This window comes from Eretmochelys imbricata, chromosome 4, assembly GCF_965152235.1.
Source record: "Eretmochelys imbricata isolate rEreImb1 chromosome 4, rEreImb1.hap1, whole genome shotgun sequence".
Taxonomy (NCBI): Eukaryota; Metazoa; Chordata; order Testudines; family Cheloniidae; genus Eretmochelys; species Eretmochelys imbricata.
In genome coordinates, this window is record NC_135575.1 from 58,321,917 (window position 1) to 58,345,401 (window position 23,485).

The 23,485-nt window shown below is 39.6% G+C and overlaps 1 protein-coding gene across 2 annotated transcripts in view; it reads right to left on the bottom strand.

Annotated features, from left to right (window-relative positions):
- SLC10A7 (solute carrier family 10 member 7) overlaps nucleotides 1-23,485 on the bottom strand; it is a 197,545-nt gene that overhangs the window by 134,120 nt on the left and 39,940 nt on the right. For both annotated transcript variants that reach the window (XM_077815348.1, XM_077815347.1), the window contains exon 5: nucleotides 1,171-1,209. In XM_077815348.1, the coding sequence (XP_077671474.1) occupies nucleotides 1,171-1,209 (39 nt within the window). The remainder of the gene's footprint in view (nucleotides 1-1,170; nucleotides 1,210-23,485) is intronic.

The following is a 23,485-nucleotide window of genomic DNA, read 5'->3' on the forward strand; positions in this document are numbered from 1 at the left end:
CCACTAACCCATAAAAGGGAAGAAACATTTCCATGTTGACATTTTTAGATTTTACTTGTGTACACGTATACACTACATATAAAAATACACAATACGTACATATTGTGTAACTTTAAAACACATCGAACTATAGAAACATGGTACACAATTGCAAATCTCAGTATTACTATCACACTCTTTGCAGTGTGTTTTTATATACATATGGTTTATATATTTACACACATACACTATTCTAAAAATCTTTTTACATGCTTAATGAACAATTTCATGTCTGTAGTTCCAATTTCACCTACATATTTTACATTAATAGTTTTGCCTTTCATTCAAATCACACATCAGATTAATTCTCTATTTGGGTAAGCAAGACTGGAACTGAAAACATCCACTTTTAAGCATTTACATATTTTAGGAAAAAACCTAAGTAAAGTAAAATCCATGATTAACTATACCACTCAAATAATCAGTCTCATCAGTTTATATCATATTGTAATAAAATAATCCAATATGTCTCTAAACAATACATCAATACAAAATATTTTTTCTTTCTTCATAAATACATTTATTTATTAGAAAAACAAATTTGTTTGGCCTTCTTTTCAGTTAGTTTGCTGAAATTTTACAGACTAATATGCCCACAAATATCACTTTGACTTTTTTAAAGCAACAGCTTGTTCGTTTCCTTGTTTCTAGCCACTTCAGACTGATCCTCAGGGACACAGAAAAGAGTGGCTTCGCTGACAGTAAAATATGCTAAACTAATGACATGTCACTGAGTAAATTACCATCTCCTTTCGATTAGCCAGGTCATGTTTTCTTTTCAAAGTCCATGGCCCCTTGATAGAAAATAATGATTATCTAATAAACTTCCTTAGAAAAATCAATGTATTGACACCCATCTCTGAAACATCTGCCCAATAATAGGTAAGCGAAAATTAAGATGTACTTTAAACATTTATTTACATTGATCAAAGATTATTCATTCACTAATTTTCTTGAGATTCTGATTCAATGAAAAGAAATAGCAGTATTTCTACTTAATTAAAGAAGGGGTGAAAGAAATACTAAAATTATTCAGTTATTTACCAGCCTAACTCAATGACTAGCCAGCACCAACCATAAGATAAAAAACAACAACGTTATAGCAGTAGGTGTAACCATTGCATTACTTACCAAAAAACTTCCAAAGGCTGAGTTAAATATAGCAGCTGCCTAGAGAGAGAGAGAGAGAGAGAGAGAGAGAAAAAGAAAATATTACTCACAGTAAAAATAGCCCTAGTGAAGAACAGAATGCTATTTCCCCTCCCAGCAAGCCTTCATAACCTCCAGATACACACACACCTGATTAAGCAAAGTTAGCCATTGCTTATAAAAATTTCCAGTGTCCTGTAGCTTATGAGGACAGATGAATTCCAGCTTATACACTCATAAATAATGGGTTGCATAAAGCAAGACTGCCGCTGTATTTTATATCTTACAAACTTATAATGGATACCAAAAGTACGAGACAGAATCTCAGTCTCACTGAGTTTACTCTAAATCACTGACAAGAATTTTACATGATTGACCAAGTCATTTAAAAAGAAACCCAAAACTGTTAAGGGGCCCAGGAGAGAAAGAGAGTTCTAATTTGTGTTGGACTAAAACAGACAGTTATTTTTAATAGCCCTCTTACTAATGTTTCAGCACAGTATCTTAATTGGGCAAGTAACCTAAGAAGTTATGAACAATCACTTATTAACAGGCTCAGAAGTTTCTACAAAATGACCAATAAATTGCAAATAGAAATAATGTAGTTAAAAACAGAGTAATACAGTTAACTCTTAGGCCAAAATGTCCAAGCATTACCTACAATTTAACAGTCTTTTTAAACAACTGGTAATGTCTGTAGAAGCCTTTTTGCTTACCTAAATATCCAGGAAACATAAAATGGCAGTTTTAGCTCTGAACCTTAAATCACTAAATTCCATGAAGTTAAAACTTAAATTATGAATAGCTTCCACAATTACCAGGAATGGAAAGAAACTCAGTCCAATGATGAAAAGCCATGAGACAAGTTATAAGGGAAGGAGAGAGTGAGAACCTACCATTACATGAAGATTCTAGAGCAGAGTCAAATTAATCAACACGGACTTTTTCAGCCATAACAAGTGGACGCTAGCGACTTTAGCAAGTTTGAATAAAGTCCAAATCCAGGCTAAAAGCTGTTGCTGAACCTGCCTTCTGCTCCATAAGAGGATGCAATGAGAATGAATGGGTAATGAGATCTCTGGCTCTAGAGAGCTCAGCTTTCTTATTCAAGTTCATAATTAATTCAAAGCTTTGATAATTTCATTAGATTCCTCCTCTGCTGGCCCTATCAATAAAAGATGGCACTGGACCGTAGCTCCTTGGTGGCCCAAACACAAAAACAAGTGCAGACTGGGAAACCTTTGCTTACTTGCTTACTAACAGGGACAATGGCATATGGCACTGCATATTGCGGAGGGAGCATCTGAATAGATACAGCTAAATAAAACATTATAGTTGACAGTTGTAAACTATGGCACCATATTTTAACACCTCTTCCTCATCAGCATTCCTCTTTTGAACATAAAAAGGAGGCATAAGTCCAAATGGCTTTTCCTGCCAGACATCATAGTGAAAGCAAGAATGAGCACTGCTTGCTACTAACTCTTCAAGAAGTATGAATTAAATCATGCTTTTTAACCTTTGAGTTTTGAAACTTTGAGATTGATATTTTCATATGAAGAGATATAGACGACATGTACAATGAATACATGTGCGCATACACACATCATAACCACTGATTACATACTGTAGATATCTTTTGCTTATAACCCCTCTAATTCCCATCACTATATTAAGAACTACACTTTATCAAATCCTTTCAGCATTTCTTAGAATCATGCCTCTCTCTGACTGTATGTAGTTGACCATGGAGCCCTCTTTTAATACGTTCAGCCTCTGAACCTATGAAGGAAAATCTCAGCTTTCACTAATTTTCTTTTCTTTCTCTTTTTCTAAAAAAAAAAAACCAAAAAAAACAAAAAAACAAAAAGCAAACTTCTAACCCCTTTTTTTGCAAAAAATAGCCTTCAAAACAAACTGATGGCTAGATATGAAAGGAAGAAACCGCTGGGCTCTGCTTCTGCACCAGAAGGCTGAGGAGAAAAATAAAGGTCTCCCCCCACACACACTTCCCACCATATACACTAAAATGTAACCATCTCACTTCACATAAAATGTGTATATTTCAAAAAATTATTTTATGAACTCTCCCTGGAATCCACAGGCTGGCCCAGCCCTCAATGGTGGGATCATGGACCAAAAAACTGCTCAGCCCAAAATGCTAACGCCCACTCCATTGCAGGATGCTCTGTGGCTAGAACTGAGCCAGCCTCTACTCACCTGGGCAACTGCTACCTTGCAGGTGAGCCTGCTATGCAACAGTAGGTGGTGCAGGAGAAACACCCCTCTGGCTTCACCCACTAGGAATCCCTGAACGCTCCTGTTGGGCACTCCCACAACGCATGAGATGACAGGAGCTGGGGACAACTTATTGCTGTATTGAGTGAGAGTCCTGCTGCCCTTTTATGTCCTCAAGCACGTGCCCTGCTTGTCCCAGAGCTTGAAGAACTGGTTCTAGGAGGGAATCTTGGAGCATTATTTCCATCCCAAAACCTCCATTGCCACTCAAGGAAAACCTGCTTCCCATCCTGACCAAGCCCCCTGAACTGACTACTCATACCAGCAGGGGAAAAGACACCCACCCCAAGAACCAAAAAGGAACCACTCCACAACTGACTTCCCAACAAATCACAGAAGGAGATTTGCTCCCCATCCAACCAGCCACCGCACAGACAATGGCCACAGCATGACGGGCCTGCAACCATTTCTTCCAGCAGTATACCCTCATAATAGCACCTGCAATGGCAAGTGGAACACCTGCCAGGCTGGCAAGCCCCCTGAGGAGTCTCCGTGAAGAGATAGGGAGGAGAAAATATGGTAGTGAGAGGAAGGACTGAAGGATTTGGCATCAGAGGAGAAGAGTATGAAATCCATGTTTGTTCTGTTTTGTTTTAAAGGCTGTATCACCAAGGGAAGGAAAATTTTTGAGGAAGTCCCTTGCTAAAATTTTGGCAGTATCTCCCTACATTGGAAAGGTTTTGATACTGACTTGATTAAGGGTGATCTTTTCAAATTCACCTAAGGGCATAAGCATTCTACTCCCATTGACTTGCAATGGATGCTGGGCAAGTGCAGCATTCCTGGATGTAAGTTAATATACACTTGTCTATGGTAACCACTTTGACCAGGAATTTATTACATAAACATGTAATAGACTGCACCTACAAGGTCCTGACCGATACAAAGTATTTACAAACTGACATGATCATTTCTTCAGTGATCAAAATGGTGATGACATGTTTTTCCTATTCAAGGATAGTAGAGTGGGTGTGCAACAAAGTATTTCAACAGGGACTCATTCTATTAAGATCAATTCTGCAGCAACCCCCACATTGATAAATAATTTTTTAAAAAAGCATAAAGATTTGCTATTTTCAATTTTGTGTTTAAACTATACATTACAGTTCTGGTGGAAAAAATGTAAAGCAGAAATTAATGGGTACAACCCTGCAAACTCTGCAACTACATACCTGAGTAAGGACTACCCATGTGAATGAGAGTTTGCAGAATCAGATACAGAATGAAAATGTCTTAGCTCAGTGTGATACAAAAATTAAGTAAATAAGTATAATTCAATCTATTGTTTTAGACGTTTATAAATTTAGTTATATACTAAAACCCAGTAGCTTGATAGTTTACAAACCATCTACTGACCACCTAGTGACATAGTAACACAAAAAATGCTGAAACTATATACTAAATAAAGCATTTGTGTTTGTTTAAAATAAGGAAATCTTTATGGAATATCAACTGACTGCAAATTCAAATAAAATTTGTCTGAAACAACTACTTCTAATGAATGGAAGTATTCAGGAAATAAAGAAGCATGGCCTAGCAGCAGTCTGAAGAGCTATTTTTATTCTTGGCTCTGCCAAACACTTCCTGCATGACCCTATGAAATTAACCATTTTGTGCCTCAATTTCTCCTTCTGTAAGAGAGAAATACCCTCACAAGTGTGTTGTCAAAATTAATTCATTGTCTGAAAATTTTTTTAGAATACTTAGATGGATGGTGCAAATAAAGCTTAGTTTATTAGACACATCATAGAGGTACAACGTATTCACTCTCTGCTTCAAATGCTTCTTAGTTGTGATCACAAAGATCAGGAATGAAATAGTTTAACATGTTGACATTAAATTGCCATCCTTAGGTTTCAGAATTCATATCCCATAGGAGATGGGTGTTCACAGCTTTATTAGTGCTATTGCTTTATCCTTGTAGATTAATGGAAAACAACACTGCATAGATTTATACTCTGTTGGGTTTTTAAAAAGCTGCTTTGCCATTAAAAGGGCTAGGAGGAATTTTTTTTAGGTAAGAACTTTGATTTTTAGAGCACAATTCTGCAGCAAGAGGTACATTCCACAGCAAATTCTGCAGATGCAGAATAATGAAATTCAAAGGCCCAAGTGGCCCATAATCAATTGGGATTCAGCCCTAACAATTACAAGTGGGCACTATGGGCCTTACAGTACAAAGAGCAAAATACGGTCCCAGCTCCCTAATTGAAGACATGACACAATGAAGGAGGTAACAGAACAGTTGGTAAAGGGAAGGGTTCCAGCAGTAATATTATGTGGTTACTCAGCAGGGGCTGGAGCACATTGTATGGTGGTGCAAACTTTACTTCTGTATTAATACAGTGGATGTTGTTGACCCATTTCTTACAGGCTTTGCAGTAGAAGAGACTTTTAAGGAGAGATTTAAGTGAAGTGAGCATAGAGGGTTGGGAGCCCAGCTCAGGAAGGGAATTTTATCTACACATATGGAGCAACATGCAAAAAAGACAAGGACATGGCAGTGGAAGATGATAAACAGGGCATCAAGACTGGTTTGAATGGGCTGGCAATATCCCTTTAACTTACCCCTTGTTTAAAAATAAAAATATCTTGAATCTATGATCTTTATGGTTACCATAGCTTAACTCAACACTGTTTCCACCAATAAAATGATACAATGTTGTAGAAAGCTGTTAGCCACAGGTCTCTTACTGCAAAAAGAATATAAATATACTTGATATGTTTAATCTATTTGTTGCTGTTCATAACTATTCATCCGAATTTAGACAGAAAAAAATGTATGTTTGAGTTCCAGGTTGTAGGTGCTAAATTGAATCAGGTGTCCTCTCCTCTTAAAAAAATTAAGTTGCTTTTGTGCAAGAGTGTTTTAATGAGAACAGAGCCTGCTGACATTGATAAATGGGAATGACACCAGAGAGAGCATGTAAGCAGGACAATATGTGCATGTTACAGTCTTACAGCCTATTTTTCACTGACTATCCTGAATGACTTCGCTGTTTCTTAAGGGGCCTATTAATCTCAAATTTAGTTATTACACAACGTTTATTTGAACATATATTCTGTGGATGATGACAGTTAATAAAGGAAATCTTTTACAAGCTGTATTTTTACATATTGTTCCAACTACAGCTCCCCGTCATTCTATTGCACTGATGGAATAACCCAGTTTTGATGCTGCTTTAAAAAAGGCACATATATTCAGATTCCTTTCTATGCATACAGGGACTCTTAAATTATTGTTAAAATGCATATAAAAACCCTGTTACAAAATGGCAAAAATAAAAAAAAAGGATGGTGCTAACTGCTCAACAAATCCTCCAGATGAACAAGTACCCCTCAAAGGCAAAGCAAATGCTTTTTCACATTTCAAGATCATTTTTTTTTTAAAATGAACAGAGGCCAGATTCTGCCTTGAAGATGCAGATACAATTCACATTCAATTTAATGGGAGCCGTACATATGGACCTTAAGGCAGCATTTGGCCCCAGGTGTATAATTTCTTACTAGTAATTCTTGCAAAAGTACTTAGTCACAATAAGGCAAGCTTTGATGAAGACTAATCTTATATGAAGCCCCAAAAAATTAGGGAAAGAGACGTATTGTTTCAAAACTGACAAAAATATTATATTACTGCCCACTTTTGGTAAAAGAATGGTATTACAAGGTTTTTCCCTAAACACACACATACTGTAGCCTCCTCCTCTCACCAACTAAAAATGTCACAGGAGTTATTACTTTACATATTTAGACCCAGGACCATGCAACCCTGGATTTCTGTAGCAGACATGCACTGAATTCTGTGACAGAGTTTCTTGATCACAAAAATGTTCAAAAACTATCCGTTTTATGAAAATACTAAAAAATGCAGTATAAAATACAAATGTAACAATTATATCATGTTTATTTGCACTGCAAGATGGGAATGCCACCCAGAGTATGCTGTCCTCTGAAACATCTTGTCATTAATCACAGAACATGAAGCTCTGAATGCTGAAGATTTGTTCTGCATTGGAAGAGACTGTCATCAACTACATATAAGTCTGTGCTATTCCAGCCACAGGCTTTGTGCTAAAACAGAGGGTTTTACCGAATTATATATTATTGCTAACCACATAGTTGGGTCCAAGGTCTTTGTGTAGAAACCATTCTTTCCACCAGTCCAGATTCCCACACTGATAGTTCCATGTAATAATCACTGCCCTTGGTAACAATGATACTCGTAGCAATAAAATATTCTGTTAAAAACTGGCATGAAGACATTTGTTTAGTTTTCCTGCTGCTTCTTTCAAAGTCTCCTTCAACTTCACCAACATCTTTGGCAATATTGAAAGAGGTACCTTCCTCTTCTTTAGTCAGCAAATGGCTACAGTTTTCTACTTGTGAGCTGCTTGAGTGTTTCCAGCTGGATCTGAAGTATCTTTGTGGGACTTCAGATTTCAGTGGTGATTGGAAATGGAGACTGAAATCAGTCCAGAAAGGTGTGCAAACTGGTAAGGTTTTTCCCAGATAGTGAAATCAGAAAATAAGTGAACAATAAACATTCAATTAAGTACACCTTACAATCTTGTGATGATGTATACAGTGCTCTCCCAATTTCCACTCATTTTTCAATGAAGGATCATTTATATTTGATGTGGTCTCAATGTTAGACAGGTGCCTGGATGTAGGAACTCCATGAATATGGGTCTAGTAGCATTGTGGCCTTCTATAGTAGGGTCATTTTCCTACAGATACTAGAGAGGTCTTGCCTTTATTCTTTATTTATTTATTAGTAAAGTAAAAATCTCCCTGAACAGTGCCACTACGTCACTGTAACTGACCAGGGACGTGGGGTGGAGAAAACCCTCTGCTACACATTGGAATGTCTGCTCCCTTGGTGAAAATGATACGGGATTTGTCTTCTTAAGTTCAAGAGCTTCACAGAAGATGTTGCCCTACTTACCCACATTCCCTCTTTCACAAATCCTTCTTCTCATTGTCGTGCAGCTTCTCCCGTGTCCTTAGACTCTGCAGGGGTGTAGCTCTATCCATAGCAAATGCCTTTGTGGAGCTACTAATTCGTGTATGAGTGCCCGAAGAGCTTAAAAATACACAGGAGGCCATGTGGTGCTCACAAGCCCTGCACAGAGAGGAGACACTGTACAGAGCTGTGGAGTTGGCTGTGGAAGCAGAAGAGAGGCTGGTGGACAAGGGACAGCAGCATTTGTGAAGCTGTTAAGTTCAGGAACTTAACCAACCTGCAGCTACGTGATGCCTATCCTTTTATGTGGCCTCGACATCCCTGCAAATCAGCTGGACCATCAGTTGAGACTTTCCTTCACACAAACCTTTAGAAGAACAGCCCAGTCATGTGTTTGATACTCAAGTAAGAGGTGCAGGAAGACTGGGAGCTCAAGTTGCTGAAGTCCAGAGTTCTGCTGAAGCTGAAAAGGCTCTAACTTACTGCCTCCTGCTCCGTCCTTCAATGGACAGTAGCATAAGAACTAGTGGTATACACATATGGATTTGTTATGAAATTATCAATGCCTGTATGTACATTCCCAGCCCACTCACCACAGCGAGGCAGGGCCCCAAAAATCTTAATTGGTCATTTAAATACTAACATTACTCAGCACAATCAGTTTCTCTTTCTTCCTCCCTTCTTTAATAATGTCACACAAATTAAATGCAAAAATTAAAAACATTGTGCACTGTTAGCACACACAAAGAACAAGAAATGATGAAAGGTGGACAATCTCATAGCTATGTTGCTTCTCTTGTATTGAACACACTGTATGTATTTAACGAGTAATCAGAAATATTATGAAAGTCATAACTTCTTCCATTTCCTTGTTTCCACACATTTAAATTACCAGGAGCATTAACTTTAATCTTAACATTGTATTTACAGACTTTTCTTGCGTATGTACACATTGAATTTATGCCTGGAACAGCAGGACTTTTTCAGTGAAACCTGCTTCTTCCTGCAAAGCTGTTTGACTGGGCCCCTGTCTGCAAGATCCAAGATTCAGCATATGGCCTTCTCCTCTACAACCTATTTCAAACAACGCTGCCATGCCAGATTTGGAAAGGTTTGGCAGCCAAGAAATAATAAATCCAGAACTGGTGTATGTGTATCCAGAACTGGTATATGTATTTTTCACCAAAGGATTGAAATTATTTCCACACTATTCCCAGCCATCAGGAAACAGCTGAACCCCCTCTCCTATCCACCCCACAGGAACATTTCAATATCGGGTTGGGGCCCCAGAATCTGCAAAATTAGCAGCAGAGTGAACCAATCCTGTGTAACATCATTAAATGGTCATTATAGAAAGAATAAAACCAGCCACCAAACACCCAGGCATGAGAACTATCTGCAAATCTTATGGGATTCATTTTTGTTAGTGACTGAAGACTTATTAGCTGAGTAGGCCAGGCAATAACTGTAGCACCAAAACAAATGGACGGCTAAATGATGATTTAATAAAAAGGCCCAGCTGAATAATGGTGTATAAGTTACTCTGACAACCGGAGGCTTTATTCTGGTCAAACATTTTATATTTGTGACTTTCTCTTTTTAAAAAATTACCTCAGAAGGTATTCTCAGAAGGATACAGAGCAATAACAACCTCCCAACCATACTTTTATTTAAGTTCAAATTTTCTGAGATCTTAAGCTGTGATAAAAACACTTAAAGGTCTTGTCCCCAGATCCTCCTGAAGACATCATCCAAAACATGATTAGAGGTCTAGTTAAACAACTCCAAAGAGTATTACTTTTCTGCTGAAGTGAAAGAACAAGGCCATTTTCTAAAAGGTGCCCTTTTGCATTAACTCAAAAGTTGTGCTTATACCAGTATTTATCTACTAATATCCCACTGTCATACTACAGGTTTCAGAGTAGCAGCCATGTTAGTCTGTATTCGCAAAAAGAAAAGGAGTACTTGTGGCACCTTAGAGACTAACCAATTTATTTGAGCATGAGCTTTTGTGAGCTACAGCTCACTTCATCGGAAAAACCCACTGAATGCATCCGATGAAGTGAGCTGTAGCTCACGAAAGCTTATGCTTAGATAAATTGGTTAGTCTCTAAGGCGCCACAAGTACTCCTTTTCTTTTTGTCATACTACAGTGCAGGTCCACCACTGGGAGTGCAGTATAGAGCATGCCAGGCATTTTAACTACTAGCTCCCCAAAGCTTGCTCAGAACAGGACTAGATGATATTGTGGTTAGTTTGCCGAGTCTGTGATTTACAGCAGCATTGCACTGCTGGCAGTGCACTGGTGAGAGATTTGATGAAAATCAGTAGTGTACAGAAGGCCAAAGTTTGTAGTTTTTGCTTAATTACCTGTTTTATAAAATAAAAAGAAGGTCAAATGAGCCACTGAACAGATCCATGAGCCCTGACCTCTAGGGAATGTCAGAATTTGTCAGAGGTCACAACTGAAATATATTAGGAGGTTTCTATCTAGTCCCAGGTATAGCAGACGTCTGTTCATATCACAGAGCCAACACTAATTTGGCACAACTGCCCTTTTTCAAGTGGCCTTGTGAAAGCTCTAAAACAGTACTGAGTTGTACAGGTGGCCCCCTCACAGTTTATGAGTCCAGCCAAAGCTCTGCACTCTGTAGTATCATGACAAAAATTACATGTAAAAAGCACCAATACCTCCACCGGGAGGGGTGGGGGGGGGGGGGGAGAAATCTGTATGTATATAATTTTACAAGTTAAAAGATGCTCTGGTATCACTGTGTTAACATAGTACTATATATTTAGATTACATTTGACAGACAGAAAGCTATTCATGAAGTGTTAGATTATGTTTTTATATAACACCTTTGCTACTCAAAGTATCTCAAAGCATTTTACAAAGTAAGCAGTTAGGCAGTAGGAGCACAATGACTGTCGGCCACTGGAATAACCATTTGCTCTCAGTAGTAGCTCTCTCACAATCTGGGGCACTGGAACCTGTCCTATAAAGAAAGAAAAGGCTGGGCTAAAACACTGCCATGACCTTCACTCTTCTTAATAAATGCCAAAGGGTCTTTAACTTCTAGTTATACAGCTGTCCCAAACAAACAACAGAGTCCTCTATTTTATCCACTAATCTAAAAAGCAGTGGCTACTCTACATTGAGCTGCAAGTGTCACCATTCAGTATCAGCCAAATCTTGGTTGTGGACTTGAACTCACAGTCTCCCTGGTCAGCAGTAACAGTACTATCATGAATTATAATTTTTTCCTTTACAATTAAAAACATGCCTTATTAAATAAGAAAAAAGTTTACCCAGCAAACCTTAAAGATCTTGCTTTCTTAAATCCAGCGCATTTAGATCTCTAATAGCATATAATATTCTAAAAGCAACTATGCCAATAAAAAAGATGTGGAGAAGAGCATAAACTCCTAGCATACAGAGTTTCATTCACATCCTTTTGTGGGGAATGGGAATTTGCTCCTTTCTGATGAGTTGGCATGGGATCTGTCCCAAGGAAGCCTCGGTGTGGATTTGCTCAGTAAAGCTTGCAAGAGGCTTGCCATTAAAAACCACAAACATTCCATCTGCACAGAACATGCCCCCAGCTCACACAGCTTCTTTAGATTCCATCTACAGTAGAGCTAGCTGAAAATAGGTGTTTTCATCCCATGGGGATTTTCATTATTTCAACAAAAAGAAAAGGAGTACTTGTGGCACCTTAGAGAGTAAAGTTAGTCTCTGAGGTGCCACAAGTACTCCTTTTCTTTTTGCGAATACAGACTAACACGGCTGCTACTCTGAAACCTGTCATTATTTCAACATTTGTTTTAGCCCCAATTTGGAGGCAAAATGTCAAAATACTGAAATTTGTCAGGGAACAGAAATTTAAAAAAAAAAAATCATTTGGTTTTGGAAATATTAAAACACCCTATTTCACTCTATTGAACCAAATTGATAAGTTTAATTTTGTTTTGATACTGAACTGCGTTCACTTTAAGCTGCTATGGTGCCTGATGGGAATTGTAGTTTGAGTACCTCATTCCCCCATTCTTGTCTATGGGCCAGGCTCCCCTGTCGGTCTACATGTCCCATGATGCACCATAGTCATGGAACCGCTAATGACATACTTGGGCAGTTCAACCAGAAGTCCAGCTGCAGGCAGCCAGCACATAAACAAGAATGAGGGTATAAGGCACCCAAATTACAGTGGCAGCTGAGGTAGATGCAGGTTTATGTCAAGCTGACCTGAAATAAAACATTTCATTCCCTTCAACGAACTGAAAAGTTTTGAATTGGGTCAGCCGCACTTGAAATGAAACATTTTTTTTCAGATCTTCTTGACAGAAAAGTGAAAAATGTCTGCAAAATCCAAATTTTCCTGTGGATGCATAAAAAATTTCAATGGGAAAATCCTTAACCAGTTCTACGCAGACCAAGAGTTTACACAGACCAAAGTGTCTTAAACACCCAACCACTGAAAACACTCCCAAAATTAGCAAGCACTTCAGCAAACTTTGGCCATAATTTCTGTTCCTCATTTTCACCATTTATAAAGTGGGCATACTATTTCCTTTCTATCTCACCGGAGAGTTCTGAAGATAAATAAATTCATTGTTTGTGAGGATCAGATACTCCGGTAAAGAGTTCCATTACAAAACTTAGAGAAAATTTATAATTCTGTATTCAGTGCAGTGTTTAAATATTTTGTAGTAAATAAGGCAGGGGCTACACACTGAATGATGAGGATAAAAAGATCTACCGAGTAACTACCCATTTAGCAAGCACTGGCCACCCTGTGAATGAGTCAAGGGAATTGTAAAAAAAGCACGTGATCATGTAATCATAGTATATAGGCACATAGGGTTGCCAACTTTCTAATAGCAGAAAACCGAATACCCTTGCCCTGCCCCTTCGCCGAGATCCTGCCCCCACTCACTCCACCCCTCCCTCCATCGCTTGCTCTCACCCACCCTTGCTCATTTTCACCAGGCTGGGGCAGGAGGTTGGGGTGCAGGAGAGGGTGAGGGCTCCAACTGAGGATGCAGGCACTAGTTTGGGGCTGGGGATGACAGGTTTGGGGTGTGGGAGGGGGCTCCAAGCGCAGGAGGGTGCTGTGGACTGGGGCAGGTGATTGGGGTGCGGGATTTGAGGTGCAGGAGGGGGCTCCGGGCTAGGGCCAGGGGTTCAGAGTGTGGGGTGTTGGCTCTGGGAGGGGGTTTGGGTGAGGGAGGGGGTTAGGAGTGTGGACTCCAGGCAGCACTGACCTCAGGCAGCTCCCAGGAAGTGATGACATGTCCCTCTGGCTCCTAGGTGAAGGGTGGCAAGGTGGCTCTGCACGCTGCTCCCACCCACAGGCACTGCACTCACAGCTCCTATTGGCCACATTTCCTGGCCAATGGGAGCTGTGGAGCCAACGCTCTGGGCGGCAACTGCAGGCAGAGGCAGAGTCCCCTTCGCTGCCCCTTTGCCTTGGAGCTGGACATGCCAGCTGCTTCCCAGGAGTCGGGCAGGGAGCCTGCCAGCCCCACTGTGCTGCCAACCGGACTTTTAACAGCCTGGTCAGCACTGCTGACTGGAGCTGCCAGGGTCCCTTTTCAAAAAGGTGTTCCGGTTGAAAACTGGACACTTAGTAACCTTATAAATGGGGTAAAAACAACAATTGCCCATGCGACCTTAAATCTGGAATTTCCTAACTCTGGAGTGCTTGACTTTGCAACCTTAACATTCTTTAAAATGTAGGATTTTTGTATGTATGTGTGTGTATGCACACATGCATAAAATACATATAAAAATACAGACCTATAAAAACCTACATTAAAAGAACATTTAAGGTTGCAAAGTCAAGCACTCCAAAGTTGCAACAACCAATGGCCTTTCTGTGTACCTATAAGTCCTTATTCTAAGAAGGAAGTACCTTCCTTTTAATAATAAGGAATTGCCATGTATGTCACCCTGGCATAGGGAAATATAGAATCATAGAATATCAGGGTTGGAAGGGACCCCTGAAGGTCATCTAGTCCAACCCCCTGCTCGAAGCAGGACCAATTCCCAGTTAAATCATCCCAGCCAGGGCTTTGTCAAGCCTGACCTTAAAAACCTCTAAGGAAGGAGATTCTACCACCTCCCTAGGTAACGCATTCCAGCGTTTCACCACCCTCTTAGTGAAAAAGTTTTTCCTAATATCCAATCTAAACCTCCCCCACTGCAACTTGAGACCATTACTCCTCGTTCTGTCATCTGCTACCATTGAGAACAGTCTAGAGCCATCCTCTTTGGAACCCCCTTTCAGGTAGTTGAAAGCAGCTATCAAATCCCCCCTCATTCTTCTCTTCTGCAAGCTAAACAATCCCAGCTCCCTCAGCCTCTCCTCATAAGTCATGTGTTCTAGACCCCTAACCATTTTTGTTGCCCTTCGCTGGACTCTCTCCAATTTATCCACATCCTTCTTGTAGTGTGGGGCCCAAAACTGGACACAGTACTCCAGATGAGGCCTCACCAATGTCGAATAGAGGGGGACAATCACGTCCCTCGATCTGCTCGCTATGCCCCTACTTATACATCCCAAAATGCCATTGGCCTTCTTGGCAACAAGGGCACACTGCTGACTCATATCTAGCTTCTCGTCCACTGTCACCCCTAGGTCCTTTTCCGCAGAACTGCTGCCTAGCCATTCGGTCCCTAGTCTGTAGCAGTGCATTGGATTTTTCCATCCTAAGTGCAGGACCCTGCACTTATCCTTATTGAACCTCATCCGATTTCTTTTGGCCCAATCCTCCAATTTGTCTAGGTCCTTCTGTATCCTATCCCTCCCTTCCAGCATATCTACCACTCCTCCCAGTTTAGTATCATCCGCAAATTTGCTGAGAGTGCAATCCACACCATCCTCCAGATCATTTATGAAGATATTGAACAAAACCGGCCCCAGGACCGACCCCTGGGGCACTCCACTTGATACCGGCTGCCAACTAGACATGGAGCCATTGATCACTACCCGTTGAGCCTGACAATCTAGCCAGCTTTCTACCCACCTTATAGTGCATTCATCCAGCCCATACTTCCTTAACTTGCTGACAAGAATACTGTGGGACACCGTGTCAAAAGCTTTGCTAAAGTCAGGAAACAATACATCCACTGCTTTCCCTTCATCCACAGAACCAGTAATCTCATCATAAAAGGCGATTAGATTAGTCAGGCATGACCTTCCCTTGGTGAATCCATGCTGGCTGTTCCTGATCACTTTCCTCTCATGCAAGTGCTTCAGGATTGATTCTTTGAGGACCTGCTCCATGATTTTTCCAGGGACTGAGGTGAGGCTGACTGGCCTGTAGTTCCCAGGATCCTCCTTCTTCCCTTTTTTAAAGATTGGCACTACATTAGCCTTTTTCCAGTCATCCGGGACTTCCCCTGTTCGCCACGAGTTTTCAAAGATAATGGCCAATGGCTCTGCAATCACAGCCGCCAATTCCTTCAGCACTCTCGGATGCAACTCGTCCGGCCCCATGGACTTGTGCACGTCCAGCTTTTCTAAATAGTCCCTAACCACCTCTATCTCCACAGAGGGCTGGCCATCTCTTCCCCATTTTGTGATGCCCAGCGCAGCAGTCTGGGAGCTGACCTTGTTAGTGAAAACAGAGGCAAAAAAAGCATTGAGTACATTAGCTTTTTCCACATCCTCTGTCACTAGGTTGCCTCCCTCATTCAGTAAGGGGCACACACTTTCCTTGGCTTTCTTCTTGTTGCCAACATACCTGAAAAAACCCTTCTTGTTACTCTTGACATCTCTTGCTAGCTGCAGCTCCAGGTGCGATTTGGCCCTCCTGATTTCATTCCTACATGCCCGAGCAATATTTTTATACTCTTCCCTGGTCATATGTCCAACCTTCCACTTCTTGTAAGCTTCTTTTTTATGTTTAAGATCTGCTAGGATTTCACCGTTAAGCCAAGCTGGTCGCCTGCCATATTTACTATTCTTTCGACTCATTGGGATGGTTTGTCCCTGTAACCTCAACAGGGATTCCTTGAAATACAGCCAGCTCTCCTGGACTCCTTTCCCCTTCAAGTTAGTCCCCCAGGGGATCCTGGCCATCCGTTCCCTGAGGGAGTCGAAGTCTGCTTTCCTGAAGTCCAGGGTCCGTATCCTGCTGCTTACCTTTCTTCCCTGCGTCAGGATCCTGAACTCAACCAACTCATGGTCACTGCCTCCCAGATTCCCATCCACTTTTGCTTCCCCCACTAATTCTACTCGGTTTGTGAGCAGCAGGTCAAGAAAAGCGCCCCCCCTAGTTGGCTCCTCTAGCACTTGCGCCAGGAAATTGTCCCCTACGCTTTCCAAAACCTTCCTGGATTGTCTATGCACCGCTGTATTGCTCTCCCAGCAGATATCAGGAAAATTAAAGTCACCCATGAGAATCAGGGCATGCGATCTAGTAGCTTCCGTGAGCTGCCGGAAGAAAGCCTCATCTACCTCATCCCCTTGGTCCGGTGGTCTATAGCAGACTCCCACCACTACATCACTCTTGTTGCACACACTTCTAAACTTAATCCAGAGACACTCAGGTTTTTCTACAGTTTCGTACTGGAGCTCTGAGCAGTCATACTGCTCCCTTACATACAGTGCTACACCCCCACCTTTTCTGCCCTGCCTGTCCTTCCTGAACAGTTTATAACCATCCATGACATATATGACTGTTTATAACCATCCATGACATATATGACTGTTTATAACCATCCATGACAACCATCCATGATATAACTGGAGAGCAGGTTACATTTTGGCAAATGAATACTCAACAGCAACAAAATTCCCATAGTATGCTGCTTGCAGAACATTATTTCAAAAAGTTAGCTAAACACAGTCTAATTGCTATTTTAAACTATTTTAATTAAAATATGACTAAAACATGCACTGTAATACAGAAATGCAAGATAAAGATACAGAATATGCAAGTCATGTATCAGACAAATGTATAGTAGGCATTTTAGCTGTATGTATTTCATAAAAAGTGATAACATGGTAAAAAGTGGGGCTTTTTCAAGTTAATCATTTTTGAGTACTCTGCTACTTTATTTTTAGGGTGTACTAGAAGAGCGAGAACCATTTATGAAATTACATGTGGCTGGAATTTTGAATGGAGGTTTGCTATTTATCAATAAGGGGAATCAATTATTATTATCAATAATATCTTCTTCCTAACAAGAATTTGCACAATATATCCAATGAAACTAAAAACAGGCAGTTTTCCGCCATACCAAAGAGTCACACACTTGTTCCAGGACTGAGTCACCATTTAGGAAATTCCAAATGCAAGAAAGATTCAAAGAAAATATCACTGCATAGTCACCACAGAGTCAAAATAAAATTCAATTTGCTTCCTATGCCATAATAAATTTATCTGTATCTTACTCTTATTGAAGTATCAACAAAATCAGACTGATGTACTTTCCTACAATATATAAAAAAATCATATCATTGCTGTACGCTACAGTGTAGCAATACAGTGGCAGAGTACGAAACAGTAATCAAAGTCCTGAAAATACACTACTGTCAGCATTATGCTCTGGTACCAGTGTATTATAGCACCTTGATTCAAAATAAATCAACGTAAGTGCCTGCTTTGGTAAGCACTTCAAATTCAGTGTACATCAGCATTAGAAAGGGTGATGCTCAAAGAAATGAATCTGAAAAAAGGGTTTATAAACAACAATTTAATTAGCAGATTTATATTACACTTTTTCTAATAAACTTTCTATCTACACCTATATGAAAACCCTCCTACAGACTTGCTTTCTTCATTTACATATCTGTGAGGGCCTGTTCTTTTTTCTTCCAAGCCCCTTTGCCCTTTCAATCATGAAGCATATTACTCCACTGTCAGTGCAAAGCAGTTCCTAACAACAGGGAACCCAGCTGGGATAGGAAGAGGGCAGCAGGCTCATGCATTAACATAATAATCCAACTGTGTTCCCATAGGCCCTTAGGGCAGACAGCATATTAGGTAGGCCTCCTGTGCAGACCCTAGTGGAAGCTGCCTGATCACCTGCCTATCAACCTGTGGCAGTTACAGCCAATTCAATAGCACCAACTCCTGCCAAGCTGTGGTGCCCAATTACCTTACTACAAAAGGCAGAAATCCATTTTTCTATGTCTATTTAATGTACCTGATACATTTCCTTATTTATGATTTGAATATACATTTCTGCATCGTTTCCAGGGGACTGACTTATTGCCTTTTAACTTTTGAAAGTCTGTCTAAAGAACATATTACTATAGCCAGCAGGAATAAGACCTTGAAACAAAATTTCAAACACAAAACAGCTTTGCAGACATTACTTTCAGCCCCACATTTCCTGTGATTTCCCAATGAACGAAAGGATACGGGGGCCAGTGGGGGTGAGGGTGGTGCAGAAGCTATATATATATATATAGGCCATCATTATTTCTTTTCAGCAAATAAAACTGGCTCAATAGTTTTTACATTTGCTACAGCTGATGGCTTTCGGCAGCATAGCTCTTTTATTTCTATGGTCCAAACTCTGCCCTCAGATATATGGCATGGCTACTGCCGGACAAGATATGGCTCTATCTCATGTTTCATGTGTATGTGCGCATGTATACATGTTAGGAATTTCTGTGAACAACTATTTCAGACAAAAGATCAACAAAAGATTTACTGAAGGTTTTGCTTAAGACTGTACTAGTCCTCTTTATCTTAATCTACAAATTTGCTCCTCCTATATCTACAAAGTAATTACCAGAACGTGCCTTTAAATAGACAAACGTCAAACAGATCAAATTAAAATGCCCCCCTTTCTGAGCTCCATAAGTTAAGCAGGTCTTCAAATGCATTATGCGGTGTATTTAAACACTGTTGTATTACAAATACCTTTGATTTACTGTGTGCACACTCCTTTTTACAAGCTACAGCACATATCAAATAGGGACAGGAAAAGTGTGAATGCCATTTAAAGGTATTATTTATTACATATTACACAATGTGATCTTATAAAGAACGAGAAAGACATTTTGGATTCTAATTCAATTCAATCAATTAAACATTATAGTCTTCCTTCTTAAATCATTTCCCTTATTTCCCCTTAACAAAGGGACAGTGCCAAAGGTGTCTAACAGACACTTAATTTCATTCTAATAAAATAACGTTCTGGGGACTGTGAAAAAACATGCTATTTAAATAAATGCTACGTACCAGTTCTATAAAGATACACCAGTCTTCACTAGTCAAGTATTTTCAAGAGAAGCTTTCTGAAGTAATTTTTAGATTTTACTTTTATTTTTTTACATTTCATTGGTTTTCATCCTTAATACAACAGAAAATTTTTAGAAAGTCTTCATATAGCAATAACATCCCAAAGAATAAATATATTAAAGACTGCCTTTACAACATTTTAAAAAACCCTTGTATAATCTATAGTTACCAATAATCTTCTATTACACTAAATGATAGTAACTAAAACTAACTCCCATAAAAATGACGACATCTATACAATAGTAATTCATTTTCACAATTCCACCAATCCACTAAAAAAAAAAAAAAAAAAAAGTAGCCATCAAAATTGGGAAGCTGTGCTTCAGTTGGCAATAGCTCCTTGCATTGAATCTATATATTTTAGATGAAAGTTTCTTAGAAACTCAGGTCCTTTCCTCATATGTTTGTAAAGCACCACGAAATCCTATGGGACTGCAAAAATAATAAATATCTGGAATTAACACAGGTAAGAATCCTCTTTTCAATAGCCTCAACCCCACACTAGTATTAGCTAGGGTTGCCAATTTTGGTTGGATGTATTCCTAGAGGTTTCATCACTTGACAATCTTTAATTCCTGGAGACTCCAGGACTCCAGGTTGGCAACCCTAGTATTACCCTTTATAATGAATTCTGTGAATCTTTAATACAAACGATATGAAAAATAATTCTTCCAATAAAAATCTAAGCAAGTTCGTTGTCCTTACAAATCTCAGAAAATCCTAAAAATACCCCCCTTTCCCCAAATCCTCTCCATCTCTGTATTATACACTGATGTAAAAGCACATACAAAAATAGTGATCTCAGATACAAATATTTGTACACACCTGAAACTGTTGGAATATACATATATACATATATTGTGATTCATATATCCATATATGTTATAGGTCATTGAGGCCTGGTATGAATGACGCATGCTTGACATGAAATGTGTATTGCAAGTTGGCAACAGAAGCAAGAACTTAAGGTTAAGAACTATTTGTCCAAAAACAATCTTGTTATGTTCCAGGAAAAATAAGGAGAATAAGCAGAAAAGGAAACAACACCAGCTGGACTGATATAAAGTATAAGAACTGGAGGAAATGGCATGCCTTGGATCACGGCAGCCAACACAGGATTGTCTCTTTGGAATTGTGTGCGTAGAAGGCCTAATAAACAAAGACAAAGAACTGATGACGCGGAGGAATGGACTATAAATGGTTGCCCATGATTTCTGCAAATCGGAGTCATTTATTGATCCAGAGCCCCGTGTGGATATAGATGTGATTTTTGCCAGCTCCCCGTTTCTTATGATTTTATATCAGAAGGAATCTCAACTGGCCATCGGGACCATTCTGACCTTTGGACTCTGGCATAGTATGTTTGGGGTGTAAACGTGGAATGAGTAAGGTTTGTTTTGCAATCAATAAAGAGCATTTAGAGTATTATATACCAACACTGTGTCCGATATCTGCTTGCTCCCCATCTCACAGGGAGACCTATATTGCAGGTCTAACAAAAATCATGCTTTATGCTCATACAGAGGGTTCTATAATCTCCTCATTTGACAAGACGCATGAAGGCACAAACCCAGGGTCCAGCACCAACCCCACAAAGCCAGGCCATATGTTGCAGAAACAAAGTGAAGGTTGCTGAGGAATCCTCCCCAGGCTGCAGAGATGCTCTAAAGAGTGTACTTCAGCCAAATGGGGTCCTTACATTGCCCTATCCTAGTGGTAAGGGGAAGGACAGCATTATGACTCTGCTGCACAATTTGTTGGAAAGCTAAATAGAGATTTGCTTCTTCGTTATCTGTAAATACAAACAACACTAAGTAGCAGCAAATATAGAAAGAAAATTAGGAAAAGGAATGGATGAGTGTAGAAGTCTGACAGATTTGGAAAAAACCTCCCTGGGAATGAGCATCACTTTCCAAGGGAATAGTTCTCTACTAAAAAAGGCAAAAAAGTCCACAAATAAAAATCATCATAAGTTACACAAGAAACACATTGCAACAAAAAAGAAAATGATATTTAGAAAGAGGCACAGTTGAATAAAAATCCACATTACTATATGCATAGGTTTAGCAGAATTTACATTAAATTTGTATCACCCGTAGAACCTTATTACTTCAGTCAAAATGCTACATCTTCTATTCCTTATTCTTGCAGCAGAACTGAACTGTTATAGTCTAGAAAGAGTAGTCCCCTACATACAGATCTGCAGGGGCCCATACCAGGGACATGCTCTATATTATATGTTTACTACTTTCATATGTGTTTGAACTATTTCCTTGGCTTCTGAGTAGTAGTATGTATTTTCTGTTGGTTTTATCCTTTAAGGTCAAATCCCATCTCCAATTAAGTCAACAGGAGATATTCCATAAATATCCCCAAAACCAAGATTAGAACAGAAATGTCTTTCACCCAACACAGAAGGGAAGCTGGGGTTTTAGAGGCATATGAAGGTGATGCTCAGGTAGACAAGATGATTTTTAACCAGTGAATGTTCCCTATATTACTGAAAGAGCCAAGGCTGTAATGTGGCAACAATGAATACAAATGACAGATGCCACTTATGCTGTCAAAATTTAATTTCTTGAGATCTCATAATCACCTAATGTATTGGGAATATGCAGTCGGTTGGTCTACTTTGGCCATTTTAATTTAGATCACAATTTATACTTTTAACTCAATCAAATTGAATGGGCCCATAATTTTCCCCTTCCAAAACCTACTGGAATCCCACTAGCAAGAGTCTCCTTTCTCAAATCTTCACATAGTCCCCATGTGCATAATATTATCCTTATGTATTTTATCATATAATGTTGAGATTACATCACTTAGTTCCTCTCTGTATCAGTGCAACTTATTCCCTACTATGTATTTATTAATGTTTTGTCCAGCCTCCGTCAAGTGATGGAGTTTCCATTACTTCCCTTTGGGGATTCTTCCACAAGCTCCCAAAGCTCATCAGGAAGGTTAAATTTTCCCTTTCATATTTTCATTCCATTACCCCTTGTTAAAACCTCTTTTTGTGGTAACTAAATTGCCTCTTTCATTTTTATAACCATCAAATGTTATATCCCTCTTCTACCCTTCAAGCATCACTTAACCAAGATATGAATATCTAGACCTTTTATATGTGTTTGATTTTATGAGGGAAATTAGTCTCTTTAGCCCCCTAATTTCTGTTACTCTTCTGCAAGATTTCCAAAAAATTTTAATTCTCTCCTGTTACTTGAGTTCCCACAACTGAACATAATATCCAGCATGCACTCGTACTGGACTATCCTGCAATGTGATGCCTCAGAATACACAGCCCAAATTTTCCTTAGTTTTTATCAAGAACTTTTAAATGTATTCACCAGACTAATAAAATGACCAAACCTCTTGAGACTCTACCTTCCCATCAGTTAAAAAAAAGAATTCTCCACTAGGCAACCCTAAATGAACAGGGCTCCGAGACTCCTATCTTTATCTTCTCCAGTCACAGCCGATGTCACCAACTCCATCAGTTTCAGAGCTCAAGAATGATCAAGTACTGGTTTAAGAACCAGCCCATTCCAAAATTCCGCTCCAGAGCACAATGACACATATTTGTCAGAGACTGGCAGATTTTCTAGTTTGCAGAATAGTGCGGGGAGAGCTTTGCACCTTAGTGTTCCACATCCACATATTCCCTGTCACCTCTTCACCCACGGTAGGTAGGTGCAACAATCAAACATGGGATTGGTTCAGTCAAGTCTGTAAGACAACAAACTACAGATGGACAAAGGAGCACCAAAATATTAG